Source organism: Centropristis striata, chromosome 12 (genome assembly GCF_030273125.1).
Source record: "Centropristis striata isolate RG_2023a ecotype Rhode Island chromosome 12, C.striata_1.0, whole genome shotgun sequence".
Lineage (NCBI taxonomy): Eukaryota > Metazoa > Chordata > Actinopteri > Perciformes > Serranidae > Centropristis > Centropristis striata.
In genome coordinates, this window is record NC_081528.1 from 9329514 (window position 1) to 9344246 (window position 14733).

At 39.1% G+C, this 14733-nt stretch overlaps 1 protein-coding gene across 3 annotated transcripts in view; it reads left to right on the forward strand.

The window, feature by feature from the left end:
* Positions 1-14733, forward strand: part of htr4 (5-hydroxytryptamine receptor 4) — a 135490-nt gene that overhangs the window by 95292 nt on the left and 25465 nt on the right. For all 3 annotated transcript variants that reach the window (XM_059346373.1, XM_059346374.1, XM_059346375.1), the window contains one exon: positions 6117-6230. In XM_059346373.1, the coding sequence (XP_059202356.1) occupies positions 6117-6230 (114 nt within the window). The remainder of the gene's footprint in view (positions 1-6116; positions 6231-14733) is intronic.

Genomic DNA, 14733 nt, shown 5'->3' on the forward strand with positions numbered 1-14733 from the left:
TTCAGTCATTTCAACTAAACACTCGGTAAAGAGCTCCAACTATTAAATCTGCAGAGGCGGAATTTGATTATTTTCCCCTAGGACTCCAATACATTTTTTTAAAGCACTAAATAAAACAGAAAACTATGATATGAAGCCATTAGGAACAAAGTCATGAAAAATTAGAATGTTAGAATGAAGCAATCTATGAGAAATAAGGAAGAGGTCTGCAGATACCCCAGCTGGGAGGTTTCAGTTTAACCCTTAAACCACAACAAAAGTTTTGACAGATTAATTCTGTTGATGAAACCACACATGCCTTTTATTGGAGCAGCTTTTTGGAAATCTGAAAAAGCAGACTATCATGCAGCAGTCACTTGTGAGAGCCATGAACTTAGCAGAAAGAAAAGAGCTTAAAAGACAACTTGCTAGTGCAGTAGCAAGAGCTATGTGACAGTATATCGATGAAGACTGGCAGGTAGAATTGGCTATCCTACTAACACACAGCTGACAGCCTTACATTAACACTGGCTGTGGACATGGCAGCATGTGTCCATCACAATGCACGCAGCATCGTGACTGCACAGCTGGCAGAAGTCTGCAGCTGTCCATGGATGTGGAAAGTATGTCGGAGCCTTAAATCACCCAGACGTGTGAACTGAACATTTATTAACAGTTAATGATCGATTAATGAGGGTCGGCTATAGGTCATAAAAGCAAATGTAATTAAGTTTCTCTAAAACTATAGATAAAATGTAGGATAAATATGTTTTTATACTCCAGAGTAGCTGCGTTCATTGAAGCCTGTGGCGTTTTTGCAGATTCTGGTTACATCAGCAGCAGTTGCGTGTGATGTGGGATCCAACTGGGGCAAGGTGAAACTAACTTTAGGGGAAAAGTTACACTTTACAGCTTTAATGTTGATGCAATAGCAGGTACTTTCCCTATATGCACTAAGCCGCCAAAGATGACAACTTTTGTGCAACCAGCTGACCTCAGATGATGCAATGGTTCATGCAGAATCAGTCGACTGTGCAGTCAGACATGTGATTTCTCACGCTGCCTCACACAGCGAGCTCTCTGCCTGCAGCATCAACGCTACCAGGCCATCTGTGTGGACCACCGAGGTTCCTCGCTGCCAGTCATCAGTGCTGGAAAAAAAGCCCGCTCTTTAGATCCAATCAGCCGCACTTCAGCAGCTCGTTGAGTACAGCCACCTGATATGGAGCCACTCTGAAGGCTCAAGCCACGCTGCAGAATAGCTGTGATGCAGAGGATATTCTGACGAGTAGGTTTTTTCACTTCCTTACATAGCTGCGAAGATAACTTTTAAAGCATTTTCACATTTAAAAAAAAAAGATTTTGCCCCTCATTTAAAAGACATCAAAATCATTTGGACCCTCAAAATCATGCAGAAATAAAGCGAAGAATGTGTGTTTGCATTCTGTCTCCATGGCGCAGCAAATGAAACCAGCTGTCTAGTGACGGATTGGAGCTTTAAAGCTTTTTGTCTGTAGGAGGTATTTCCTCCGTCACCCCTCATCTGTCCCTAATTGAGGCTGTTGCTCGCTGATTGCTCACCAGAAGTTCAGCTTAGCTGCAGGTCAGAGTTCATGGATATCAGATGGCAACAAAGTTGCAGGTTTTCTGTTTTGCTCAATTTTCTCCTTTTACCTCTGGCTCTGTGCTGCTGCAATCTTTTTCTCTGTGTTTTCCACACGCTCACAGATATATAAAGAAGGATTTAAGAGAAAATGACAGTATGCATATATCTGGAAAATCAGTTTAAATCACATGGTATGGTGCAGAAAGATGACAGTCATAAAGAGAAAATTGAGAGAACACACCAGTTGCCACAAATGCCTCTAATAACTCATGTAGTTTGCGAGAGTCAGAACAAACCGCTGCCTGTTTCAATCTAAGCACACATTAAATATACAGCCGGCTGCACTGTCGAACATAATGGATTTTTTGACAAATAACACATTTTGAGGATGCTGAGTAAAAGCACAGCAAAGCTAAATCCTTTTTCTAACAAACAAAATAATATCACATCATAAAATATGATTTCTGGTTATGATAAACACTTTTTTTGTCCCATAAGGTCTTTTAGGGGGGTTTATTCAGGACAATTTTAATTTGTAAATGGTTACTGTAACACCCTTACAGACATTTTTTGTGATATTGACAGTTATTTACTTGTAATCATGGAAACCCAGTGATTTGGGTCTTTGCCTGTTGAAATACTACAATGGCCCTAAACATTATTATTAAGAGAAACATGCTACAGCTTCAAAAATACATGTGAAAATCCAAAAGAAATACAAGATCAGAAATGTGCAGCATGAAAAAAACATGTAGCAGAAAGTCAAAACAAATATATGAACAGCAAAATGCTGCAAATACAGGAAAAGGCAACACAGAATACAAATGCAACAGAAAAGTGGCAGTAAGTAAGTGAACTAAAAGAGTCATTCATGAGTCAGTTCACCAGTGGCAGGTGAACGACACAAACGGAGTTATTTAGAAGAAATGTTTTTTTCATCACTCTCCATTTATTTTGTATTTTTCAACATTAGTATGTATAATGCTCAATAATACATCCTTGCCACTGATTAATCTGGTTTCTCCAATCACACCTTTCCAACGTCTTTTGTTTGAGTGACATGATTGTGGCAAATTCTGTAGTTTTGCTGAACCAACAATACAGCATTCATATGATAGCAGTACATCTGGAGGAGAGACAGTGTGCTGAGTTTAAACTTCTCTCTCTCTCTCTCAAGTTTTTTTTATTTTTCGAAGTGCAACACTATGAACTGAACCAGACTGCCTGAAAGTGTGTGCTGTCATCCCTGGATGCATTATACTGCATCTTGCTTGCAGAAAACCTAAAAACACTTTACCTTCAAGTGTGGTTGGATGGAACTTTGTACGCCAGAAAAAAATATGTTTGAAAAAAACAAAAACATGCATTGATTCAACTGAGCATCAAATCTCAATAGAGGGCTGCGGTTGTGCAGCTCCCAGGTAATATTGTTGTTGCTGAATAAGAGCTTGGAGTGTAATAAATCTAAAAAAGAATTTCCAGTGGATAGCTGGGTGCTGAACTGAATAGTTCCCTAAGTATTAGGGGGGCAGGTGCGAGCAGCTTTAGAATCTAAACTTGACAGTCAACTAATGATCAATGAGCGTGTTCTAAAAGCTTCGAGTGAAAGTGCTGCCCTTGCTTCTGCATGCATTGTCAAATCTAAAATGAAGCGAGGCTCCTGCTTGAAAGAGGAAATTTGTATGCTGCCTGTCACACCTGCAGCTGTGTTAAAAGGTGGTTGCTAATGCGATAACATGCATATCAATGTCTCTTTGAGGGGAAAGGTCAGACCGTGCAGCCGACAAATTCAAGATGAAAGGAGATTAGTGTGGTGTTACAGAGACCTTTTTAACTTTTTCTTTTTTTCTTTGATAATGATGCTTCTGTTGAGAAGCTGTCAGCGTTCCCATTTGATCTGATTAGTTTGTTGGCACCACTGATCAAAGAACAAGCCTCATTTGCACACTATCACGTCGCCTTTGAACCTCAGATGGTGAGAGTAAAATAATTTGGCAGATAGGGACGGCGTGCAGCTCCTGACTCCGGCAGCGTGTATTAGCATTTTACAGATGACGTGGACAGAACATAAAAGCCACAAAGTAAATTACCCCCAAACTTGTTTTCTGTAGACTCCCAGGACAAAGACATGGGGAAGGAAAATTGAAATCGTGCTTGTGAAATGGAGATGTTCTCACTCGTGTGTAAAGTCAGAGGTGATGGTGTGTTTCTGGTGCTGACCCCCCCCCCCCCCTCCGTCTCTCTCCCTGTCAAGCCTTCAAGTACGAGAGACCGCAAGGCTCAGGAGGATTACTGTAATGCATTACCAATGTCAAACAAGTCTGAGATTAAAGAAGTCATTTTCCGAGGGCTCTTAAACCACACAACTCACTCTGAGGGCTTTGATTCAGGCTACCTTTTTTGTACCTTGAGACATTTAGTTGAAGCCATGCCAAGGTTATATGTATAGGAGTGAAAATGCAACATCTGCAGTTTTCTGCTATGAAATATATTAAGCTTCCCTGTGGTGCATAGTGAGTTAGCACCTTACATCTGGCACTCCTGACTTTTTAAACCTGAATCCGAAGAAAAATGACCTTTTTTTGCATTTTTCCGTTGGACCAAGAGGTGGCCTGTCAAAGAGTCTTTGAAAAATGATCCACTCGTTGTAAATCACTGGATGAAACGCCAAAGACGACAGTAAAAGTGATTGTCAAATGTCAAAGTTGGTGAGTTTTATGCCATTCAGCACTTTCAACAATGATGAAATGGCATGATTTAATGTGAGTTTATGGACATCATTCTGGGCTATATGTGGATATACGACAAGTAATTTTCTGTAATGACGATTGATTATTTTTGCTTTAATTTATGTATTTTTATGTACAGCATTAATATTTAGCTTCTAGGCTCCGACCCCATTACTCTCTACAAGCTCAGCGCAGCAGGAAGCGGGCAGTGACGGTCCTAACGTCCTCTCCAGGGTGATGGAGACTCAAACCAACAGGTGGATGCTCGGTGGAGGTGCAAAGTCAGATTCAAGAGATTCAAATAGGTCAAATAGGAAAAAGAACTATTGTTACAATCCGAGTTCTGAGAAAAATGGTAATATTTATATCTGTACCATATTTGCATATGAGTGCAGAATCTAAAGGCAACAGGACAAGGTTTTGGTATCGGAAGCGTTCTGCTTTTTGTCTGTTCTGAGTAATGTTTTTTGAGCAGGGTTTGGTTGCATGAAGTTAAACAGTCTGTGTGGAGAGCAAAACATGCAAAATGCTTTCACAGAAATACAATCTTGCATGTGAGTTCAACTCTTTATTAGCTTTTTAAAAAAATCATATGCAGATATGTTTGTATAAAAATGAGCCAAATTGTCATCTGGACCTAATTCTTCTCACATCTCACTATGCTAATCAGACTGTAGACTACGACCGATCCATTTAAGAAGCATTGGTCCAGATATCTGCCTGTCTGGCTATACCAGAACCACAGAAATATGAGCCGTTGCACCCAGAAAATAAATCATCTTCAAATGGATAGCCAATGGGTTCCAATATTGGAAAACTAACAGAAGATTGGCCACAAAAATGATGACAAGCATGGTGTATCAACTCAAATCATTATTAAATGAACTGTTCCAAACAACCACTACTGCAGCCTCCTGTAGGTGGCGTGTTGTTGTGTGTGTGTTCTTGCAGCTCATGCTAACATATCCAGTCCCCTTTCCTTTCTCCATTTATGACTCATCATCCACAAATGTGAAATGTATTAACTTCCATTAAATGTTGATGATGTTGGACCTTTTAAAGCACTTGTTATGTCATTGGAATCACAACCTTTTAGTGTTCAGTAAGAGGAGAAAACACTCTGCGATGCCTCTGTCTCTGATTTTTATATACAGTGTTGCTGCCTCTCTCAATGGCACTTGAATGCTTTCATAATAGCAACATTCAGAAACCATAAACTTGTGGAATTGTTTTTATCCTTTTCACTGATATGTTGGGGTATACCTTTGAGGTATCAACCCAGATATGTTGTGTCAAAACTCCTCCAGTCTAATGATAGCTGCGTTTCATCCTTTTGTGCCCAGATCTAGAAATAATGACTGTTTGTGTGTTTTTTTGCCTGCAGCAAGTCACCATTACATTCTTTGTTGGCAGTGCAGTTTCCCAAAATGCAAAGTCCAAAGTAAAGCTACACTACATATAAAAAATACTGGTGGTCACATACAGTAGATTAAACATCATGGCTTAATTGTGTAGTTTTACATCAGATTTACGACTTGAGACAAATGATGAGCAGCAGAAAGTTCGTTTGTCTTGTCCGTCTTTCCCTCGATGGAGCACTCAGTCTCATTTGATGTTCATTCTGCTGGTGTCTGTACCGATACCGAAAATACCATAATTTAGATATAGACAATCTTAACTTAGTTCAGCTAAACTAATGTGTCTTCTCTTCATAGCTCTTCTAAAAGATGCTCACTGTGATTTCTCTCTGCAGACCTGAACTGAATTGATGTTGTTGTTTTGTCTTTTTGGTGTTTCCATAGTGACAGCATGCCAAAGCGGATGGCTCTGATCTGCTTCCTGTCTCTGGTCATGCTGATGAGCATCCTGGGAAACCTGCTGGTCATGGTGGCCGTCTGCAAGGACAGACAACTCAGGTGGGACAGAGCTCTCTTTCCTTACTCCTGTGTATATTCCCTTTCACATACACTAAAACCACCAAAAACCAACTCTTTGCATTTATAATGAGATGTGCTTATTTAATGTATTTTGAGAATGTGTGTGTGAAGAGATTGTGTCCCTGTGTCTCCCCGTGTGTTTAAGCGAGACAAAGATAGAAAAGATGTTTGCATGAGAGAAAGAGAAGTAGAGCGAGTAAGTAATACATTACTGCTTCTTAAAAATATATTTTATTCCACCAACATAGAATATACTGCACCAATGAAATGAGATAATTTACATCTTGCACAGAGTATTGCACGGTGCACGGGTCATTGTGCAGCGAGATGAGAAACTGCAACAATGCCTGCGACACGGGCAGAGCTAGCAGGTCAGTCTAAGGACGGCTGGTCATGTGGGACCCGCTGTCACCACAATGATTCATTCTTCTTCTCCTCTTCTCCACCTTTTCTGTCTCTCATTCTCTAATGCTTACTGTCTCCTATAGTTGGACTCTACCTCTCTCTCTCCGTCTCTTTCTTTCTTGTGACGGATGTTGACATGATGTGTGTGCTGGTTGGGTGGAGGGTAAATGCATGCAAAAAAAAGCATGTGTGTGTCACCTGTGAGTGTGTGTGTGTGTGTGTGTGTGTGTGTGTGTACATAGGAGTAAAAATAGTAAATAATAGTGTGTGTAGTGTATTATGAACACTGATGAGTGACAAAGTCACCGCTGGGATGTCTCACCTCCCTGAGGAGAGAATGATGACACACTATCTTTGTTTCTCCCTGCCTCATTGTCTTCCTGTCCACTGGGACACTCTCTGTCACACACACACACACGCACCACTGTCTTTACACCTCCTGCACATTATCTTATTTGCAAATATAAGAAATAGACACACACTCTCACACAAAAACACATACGGACACCCACTCGCTCAGTGGGAGGGTCCCATGGGTGACTGTGTTCGTGACAGAAAATAAAGCAAAACTCTGAGCACATCATTAAAATTTTCAACAAAACTGTTGAGTGCCAGCAGAGCCTGTTATTTCACAGCGTGAGTCATCCTGTCGGACAGTTTTTAGGTCAGTCAATCATTAAAGAAACACTCAGGAGTTTTAAATTTACATGGTTTATCTTTTTAGTTTCTCACCTTAACAGGAACACTTCAGTGTCTATCTGTTTCTCGTCCTTTACAGTGATGAGAAAACAGATTATTTTAAGTAGCCCAGTTTATGTCTTTCAGCCACCACCAGTGAATCAACTCATTAACAATTCTTATGGTTTTTTTGGTTAACCTGCAGCCCCACTGACCCCTCAGCTCCAAGTTTACAACTTTCCCCCTGCAAAATAGCTGTCAACCTGACAGACGTGTGTTTTAGTATTCTCACTTCTAAGTGTAGGTTTGGTTCAGCTGGTGTGCTTTACACTACTGGGTTATCTTTCTATATTTTCTGCATGAAGTCATGCTGAATGAGAGTCTAGAGCAGCAGCTCTGAAAGTCCTTTGTGCACAACTGCACATGCAGAAGCAGGACTTTGGTTTCAGCCCTACTTGTGAATCAATTTCCTCTTGAAGGAAGTTGTTTAAGTTGTTAAAACAATTGTCATTAATGTAATATAACTACTCCTTAAAGAGAGTACTTAATTGATTAAGCATTGTGCTTTTGTAACATTATCTGACTAACATGAACAGTGTAAAAAATATATTCATCAAAATTGATGCAGCAGACTCAGAAGAGAAAAAAAGGAAATAAGTGGAGAGGAAAATTGTTCTCCAATCAGAGTCTGAGCTGTCACTCAAACACATGCACGACCTGAGCTTACATACCTAGTTACAGCTAACTGTACAGCTGGCAAATTGGCTGTTTTAGAGACAGACAGTCGCAGTCAAATTCATGCAAACGTGAGGCAACATTTGGTTAAAATTCAATGTGAAGACACAGGACCAAACTGCTAGATAGCCACTAAATCACTTACAATCTAGTGATTTAGGAAAGCGTACCAAATCTTTGCATGTTATACTTTTAAGAGCACTGACAGGGAAATTATCAAAATATATCATACTGTATAACATACTTTAGCAAGTAGTTTAATAAAACAGGTGAAAACACAGGACAGCACGAATCCTAAGCTGTAAAGTCTGTGAAGCCTGCAGGAGAGGAAAGCTGCCAGACAAATTTAGAGGCTTTTCACACACACACACACACACACACACACACACACACACACACACACACACACACACAGTGTTCTGCAGGGAGCCGACACGGGCAGAGGGTGATTCAGAGGGTGCTAAACCACTCATCAATAACCACCACACAAACACAACCTCTCTTACCATCCACTCTTGTTTCCCTCAATGTGTCATGCCGTGTGTGTGTGTATGAACAAGGAACACACACACACACATGCACGAGAACACAGACACATGCTGCCATACAGTCTCCATGCTGTTTATACTGGGCTGGACATTGGGCAGCAGCTTTATAAGCAATTTCTTAGATAAATATGAGTCAGTGCAAGTTTTTTGTGGCTCCTTATTAGAATGCTTTTACTGTTTGTGCATTAAAACGTTTAAATTTTGGCAGATATTTGGATTTGGATTATGGATAAACTATATCAAGAAAGCTGGCTAATGGTTTTATTGTGATAAGTAACAATACACTTTAATTTAAAATACTTTGTGAAGTTTCTGTCGGTTTTCTAAATTTCTTAATTTCTACATTTCTTAAATAAATAAGGCATAATGATAGGCAATTTGACATCCACTCTTTTGGATTGGATGACATGACACTAACGCTGGAATTATTTGTATTGTTTTTGTTAGCTTTATTTATTTCTATATACAAAGAAGGAAAAAAATAAGCTGAGTAGTATGACAATGCTATAATTACACAAATAAATATTAACATAAAACTCAAAGTGGCTTTAAAGGAAATAAAAAGAGTTCATCATTAGCATTTATGCTTTAGTAATCACAGTGCTGTTGTGGATGGATTTAACGCCTCAGGCAATATTGTAAAAACAAAAAGCTTAATGCCTTTTATTGGCAGTGGAGTTGTTTTGTATTTACTTCCTCAGGGTCACTTGGTTTGCATGTTTTGAGCTTAAAAAATTCCACCACAGCTGAAGCAACCATGAAAATTGGATGCAGCCTGAATGCACAGAGCTGTTTCAAATCAACATGCTTTCAAACTAAATCCCCAACACTTCTGTTCCATAACAACATGTCAGCATTACTATAATGGCTCATTGTCTTTGCTATAATCACAGTCATTAACCGCATAAAGAAAAACAGGGTGTTTTTACATGCTGCTAACCCGATTTGTAATGAAGGATTTAAACAATTGACTTTCCCGCTGTGTTAATGAATGTGTGAAAATGTATAATTTAAATGGAACAAGCGCTCCGTCTCCAGTGTCATCATCCCCCTCCTCCTCTTTGCTGTATGTTCCTGTTAAATGCCATCACATCTCCTCCTCTCCTTTCCATATTTTACAGTCGACACCACGTGTGCGTGTAAATTACACCGCCCTCCCAGCAACATAATCCCTTTTAATAAAGTTTATTTATTCTTAGCACTTTAAGCTAAACACAATATGTCATCCTAACTAAACACGACGCCTCCTGCTGCAGGCATGTTAATGGTGTCTAAACTGTCCTGAAATACAGCCAATTCTGCTGTGTGTGTGTGTGGGTGTGTGTGTGTGTGTGTGTGTTTGAGCGTACACTATACAATGTAAAATTTAACCTTATCCACCTACAATATGTGTGTGCACAGTACTTATGTGTGCTTTTTACCATCTATTAATGTGTTCTTGTTTGATTGGAGAAGCGCGCGTGTGTGTGTGTGTGTGTGTGTTCTTGTACTTCCTACATAGTGAGGACCGGAACACGTTTTTAACCAACAGAGTGAGGACATTTTTGCAAAGTGAGACATTTTGGCCGCTTTTTTTGAGATTTCAGACTTTGTTTTAGGTTTAAGGTTCAATTAGGTTCATGTTAGAGTTAGGGTAAGGGGCATTTAGTTGTGATGGTGAAGGTTAGGTTAAGGGGCTATAGGAACAAGGTTATTATAGTTAACGAAAATGAAACGAAATAACGAAAACTAGAATTGAAAAAACATTTTCTAGCAAACTCAGTCTAAATACTAATTAAACTAACTGAATTTGAAAACAAAAATTCACAACCCAATTAAAACTAAAACTAATGAAAAATGTAAAACTATTATAACCTTGCTAGGGAATTCACTATTCCAATGAGGGCCCTCACAAAGATAGAAGTACAAGAATGTGCCTGTGTGTGTGTGTGTGTGTGTGTGCGTGTGTGTGTGCGTGTGTGTGTGTGTGAGTGTGAGTGTGTGTCCGACATGATTTACGCATGCCCCACATGCAGCGGGCGGAGCAGACAGCTGGTTGGTTCCAGCACTAACAGCCTTTTTTAAGGGGCTGTTTGGGTTAGTGACAGGCAGATGGAAAACCCTCAGAGCCATCCGCTCTTACCGGAGCTATTTATAGACCACAGACCATCATCCACTGCACAGAAAGCGTGAAGAGCAGGCCGGCCAGCTATTTCACTGGTTAACTGGTGGCTGCTGTGGTTTGACTGTGAAAGCGAAGGTTTACCAACCAGTTAGGTAAAAGCAGACACTGCCAAATATCATTGTCCCCATTTGATTACCTGTAAGGGTTTCCTTCTAATATGACAGCTTGACTGACTTGACTTCATACCCAAATCCTATAACAATGCTTCTAACCACCATTTGATCATATCAGGTTACTGGTCACAGCTTAATAAGGGTTGAAACTAATTCATATATCAGGGATGGGCAACTGGAGGCCCGGGGGCCGCACACGGCCCGCACCCTCACTTGAAGTGGCCCTCAGTACAACTACATGCATTTGAGCATGAAATCTTAAAAGTGCAGTGTAAAAATGCACAAAATTACTTCTTGCAATTAATGTTCGTCTGCTGTTCTTGCACTGAAAAAAAAAAGAAATCACACTAACTAGTAATTTTTATTTGCCTCAAACCTTTTATATTCCTATTTATACTGTTATACATGCATTTGAGTATGAAATATGTTAAGTTTCTGCACTGTAAACATATTTAAAATTGCAGTTTCATCATATCTGGTTAAGTGCACGGTCCTATATGTGGCCCTGTGGTAATGTCGATGAGAAAGTGTGGCCCCCTCCAGCATTTAAGTTTTGAGGTGGTAGTAACCTCAATGTGGAAATACACAGTGACAAAATGAAGTGCAGCTTTTAAATGTCAGCCTGCAGAGTAAATGTACAATGATGTACAATATTGTTCCACAATGCAGTGCAGAACAGAAACAAAGGAGCTACCAGCAGCTGAATAAACATAATACATGTGGAGAGTAATGAAAAAAGTAATAAATCATTGGAAAATGTTTATTACATTTGATGTATTATATACATTTATATTAGTGTATTAGTTATGATACATTTGGGTAGGCAGCTCCACATGCTATGGATGTTAAACTATCTACATTTGTACAACCTCTACCTACAGCTTCTCTTGTCCTCTCCACTCTGCTCTGCGTAAACAGCCTGCAGCTCACTCATAGATTTTTTATCAATTTGAAAACTTTTGTTCTCAGCAGAATCATTTATGAGTTCACAGTTGCATCTAATGTTTTGTGCAGGATCTGGTTGGTGCAAGTTCTTCATTTTATGCAAAAGCTTTGAATGAGACATGTGGATTTTTTCTGATGAAATATTACTATTTTAGTTTAGATTTAGTTACTTTTCTTCTGACGGAAGTGTTCCAAAGACAACCCTGAAAAGTCCTGTTTTTACAGACTCTTGCTGTGGCATATGGCTTAATTTTGGCCTTTTTTTAATGAAAACATGGCTTTCAGATATGTCAGCACGTTGTGGAGCTCAGGCAGTTAAAGAAATGTTATCAAAAATGTTTGATTATGTAAAAAAGTGTCTCAAATATTGATATTGGTATCCATCTAAGAAATCCAAGCATCAGCACTACAAGTATACTTGTAGTATTGAGGGTTTGTAAAAGAAAGCAAAATTAATCTCTGTGTTTCTTGAAGATGTCCTCTTGGATGATGCATATACTTTATATTCATCAACACAGCAGCTCAGCTTTGTATCTCATTCACTCTCTCCCACACTAAACCACTGTGCTCTATCTATCCACATACTGAGGACAAATTATGTACTTTACCTGAAATCACCAGTTTACAGAGGAGCGGCTCAGGTCATTTGGACATCTGGTGGCTTCTGCAAAAAATTACAGACTTTCAATAACACAGTGATGAATAATAATACAGAGACAAAATATAGGACACAAATAATCACTTCAGTGTAAAACCTGTAATTTCACAGTCACAGAACTGCCCTCCAGCTCTGAACTGGCTGTTGACCAGAGCCCTGTCGTGATGAACAATGTAGTGCATGAAAGTAAAATATGTCTCTCAGTCTTTTTTATTGTAGTGTTTGTCCTGTTTTATCTCAGCAATACTTTGTGGTAAGAGCACGGCCTTCGCCTGTGACAGCTGTACTGCTCAGATAAAGAAAGTCACCTTTTATCACAGAGAAAGGGATAAAAACTCTGCAGGCTGGTAGTTACAGCAATCAAGGTGGACTTAGTGCTCCCGGCTCCTTTATATCCTAATGTTCAGCTTATTTGCAGAATGAATCTACCTTAATCTCTTTCTGTCTCTTTGTGGTTTTTACCTCATTTCAAGTTTGTGTGTGTGTGTTTGAGGACTTTTCTCACTTTTACAACTCTCCCTGTCTTCCATCTTCCACACTAGTGAACAGGAAGATGGATGCTTCCTTTGCCCTTTCTGCTTTGTTGTTGTTGTCCTGTTCTCCTGGAATTTATTGTTGTGAGTAATGGCACAGATATTGATTTTCCCTGTTTCTTTTGCTGGTACTAAAAGAAAAACTTGAACCTGAACTTTTCTGCCTCTGTTTGACTCTAGATGTTAAAGTTCACTGCGTTGCACAAGAAATTACAACCTGACTGCAGATATTTTCTGCTGTTTAGCTGCAAGAGTGTTAAAGGTTCAACATTAACTATTTGTATATGTACACGCATATTCTACTATTATTCTGAATATGAAAATTGATTTGGGTCAAATTAAATTAAATTTCACAAATTGTGATCAACTCACACTATTTCAAGACAATTTCTAGCCAACACTTTGCAATAGTTTGCCCCAAAGAAAAGCCCAAGAGCTCTTTTCAAGTAGAAAAAAACACACATATGCTTTTAAATCCTATGAATGTATGTACGATTTCCTACGAAAAGTAATGCACTGAAAATTTTAGGTAGGTTGGGTATCGGGTGTGTGGCAGAGAAGGTGGTTTGTCCAAACCACAACAATCAACCAGGATTTATGTCCAGAAAAAGTGTAACCCTGTTCTTTTTTTTCCTCATTTTGGTGCCTAAACCTAATCTTTACATGTTGTTACAGTATCAACAGCAGGTTTAAAACAATGGCCGTGGCGCACAACAGAAGTCGTCATGTGTCAACAATGTGTTGCGTTCATGTGTCTGCAAAGTTGCGAAATCGGCACTCGTCATGTCATATTTTATAGAAAATCATAGAAATCGTGCTGCAAAAGTTTCGTAGGAAATCATAAACCCTTCATGAGAATATGATGAACAGATTGGGAAAAGAACTAGGAATTTTTCTTTTGTAATACAATGATTCATATCAGCTGTATATTCTACTAAGTTTCCAGAGTTGCTTAGCAGCAGTGAGTATGTTGTTGCTGGCTTGAGCTTGTGTTGGCTGTATTCATAATCATAAAAAAAAAAAATAATAATAAAAAAACCCACTGGACAATATTCAAATATGATGCGGGGTATGTGCTAACAAACTTTTGCCAACCTTTGTCCAGTATTTACTTAACAAATAGGACTCAATTAATATGTATGACTGAGTTTCCTGTGTTTGTTTTCATGCTGGAAGTTTTAATTGGAACGTGTCCATGTAGCTTTTCCTTTACAATACATCACCATTCATGTGAAAACAACCGCTGCTCTTTGTGCTTCCATGATTACACGACCTCTCCGGAGCTTTTGTGTTGTTTTTCCATAATTGCTTTTCATGTATCTATTTTTTTGTTTTGTTTGTTTTTTATGAAGACAATATGGCCATTATTGGTTGTTGCTGTTCAAAGGTATAATTGTTTTTTCATGCAGCTGCTAATCTCGCTCTCTCTCTTTCTGTTTCACTGACATGTGTGTCTCAACGTCACTGAAAAAACACCAACGCTAATGTAGTTTACAATTAAGATGCAAAACCACATATGTATTCAAATATTATCCTTCTAGGTATAAATCTTGTTTTGAATACAACTGTCAAAAAAGCAGCAGCAATACACACTCTACCTGCTTCCATTAAGTGATCTTAACGTGCATTGTGCATGATGAATATTTATGACTGATTCATAAATTACACAAGAAGCATTATGGGTACTTGAGGAGCTAAACTCT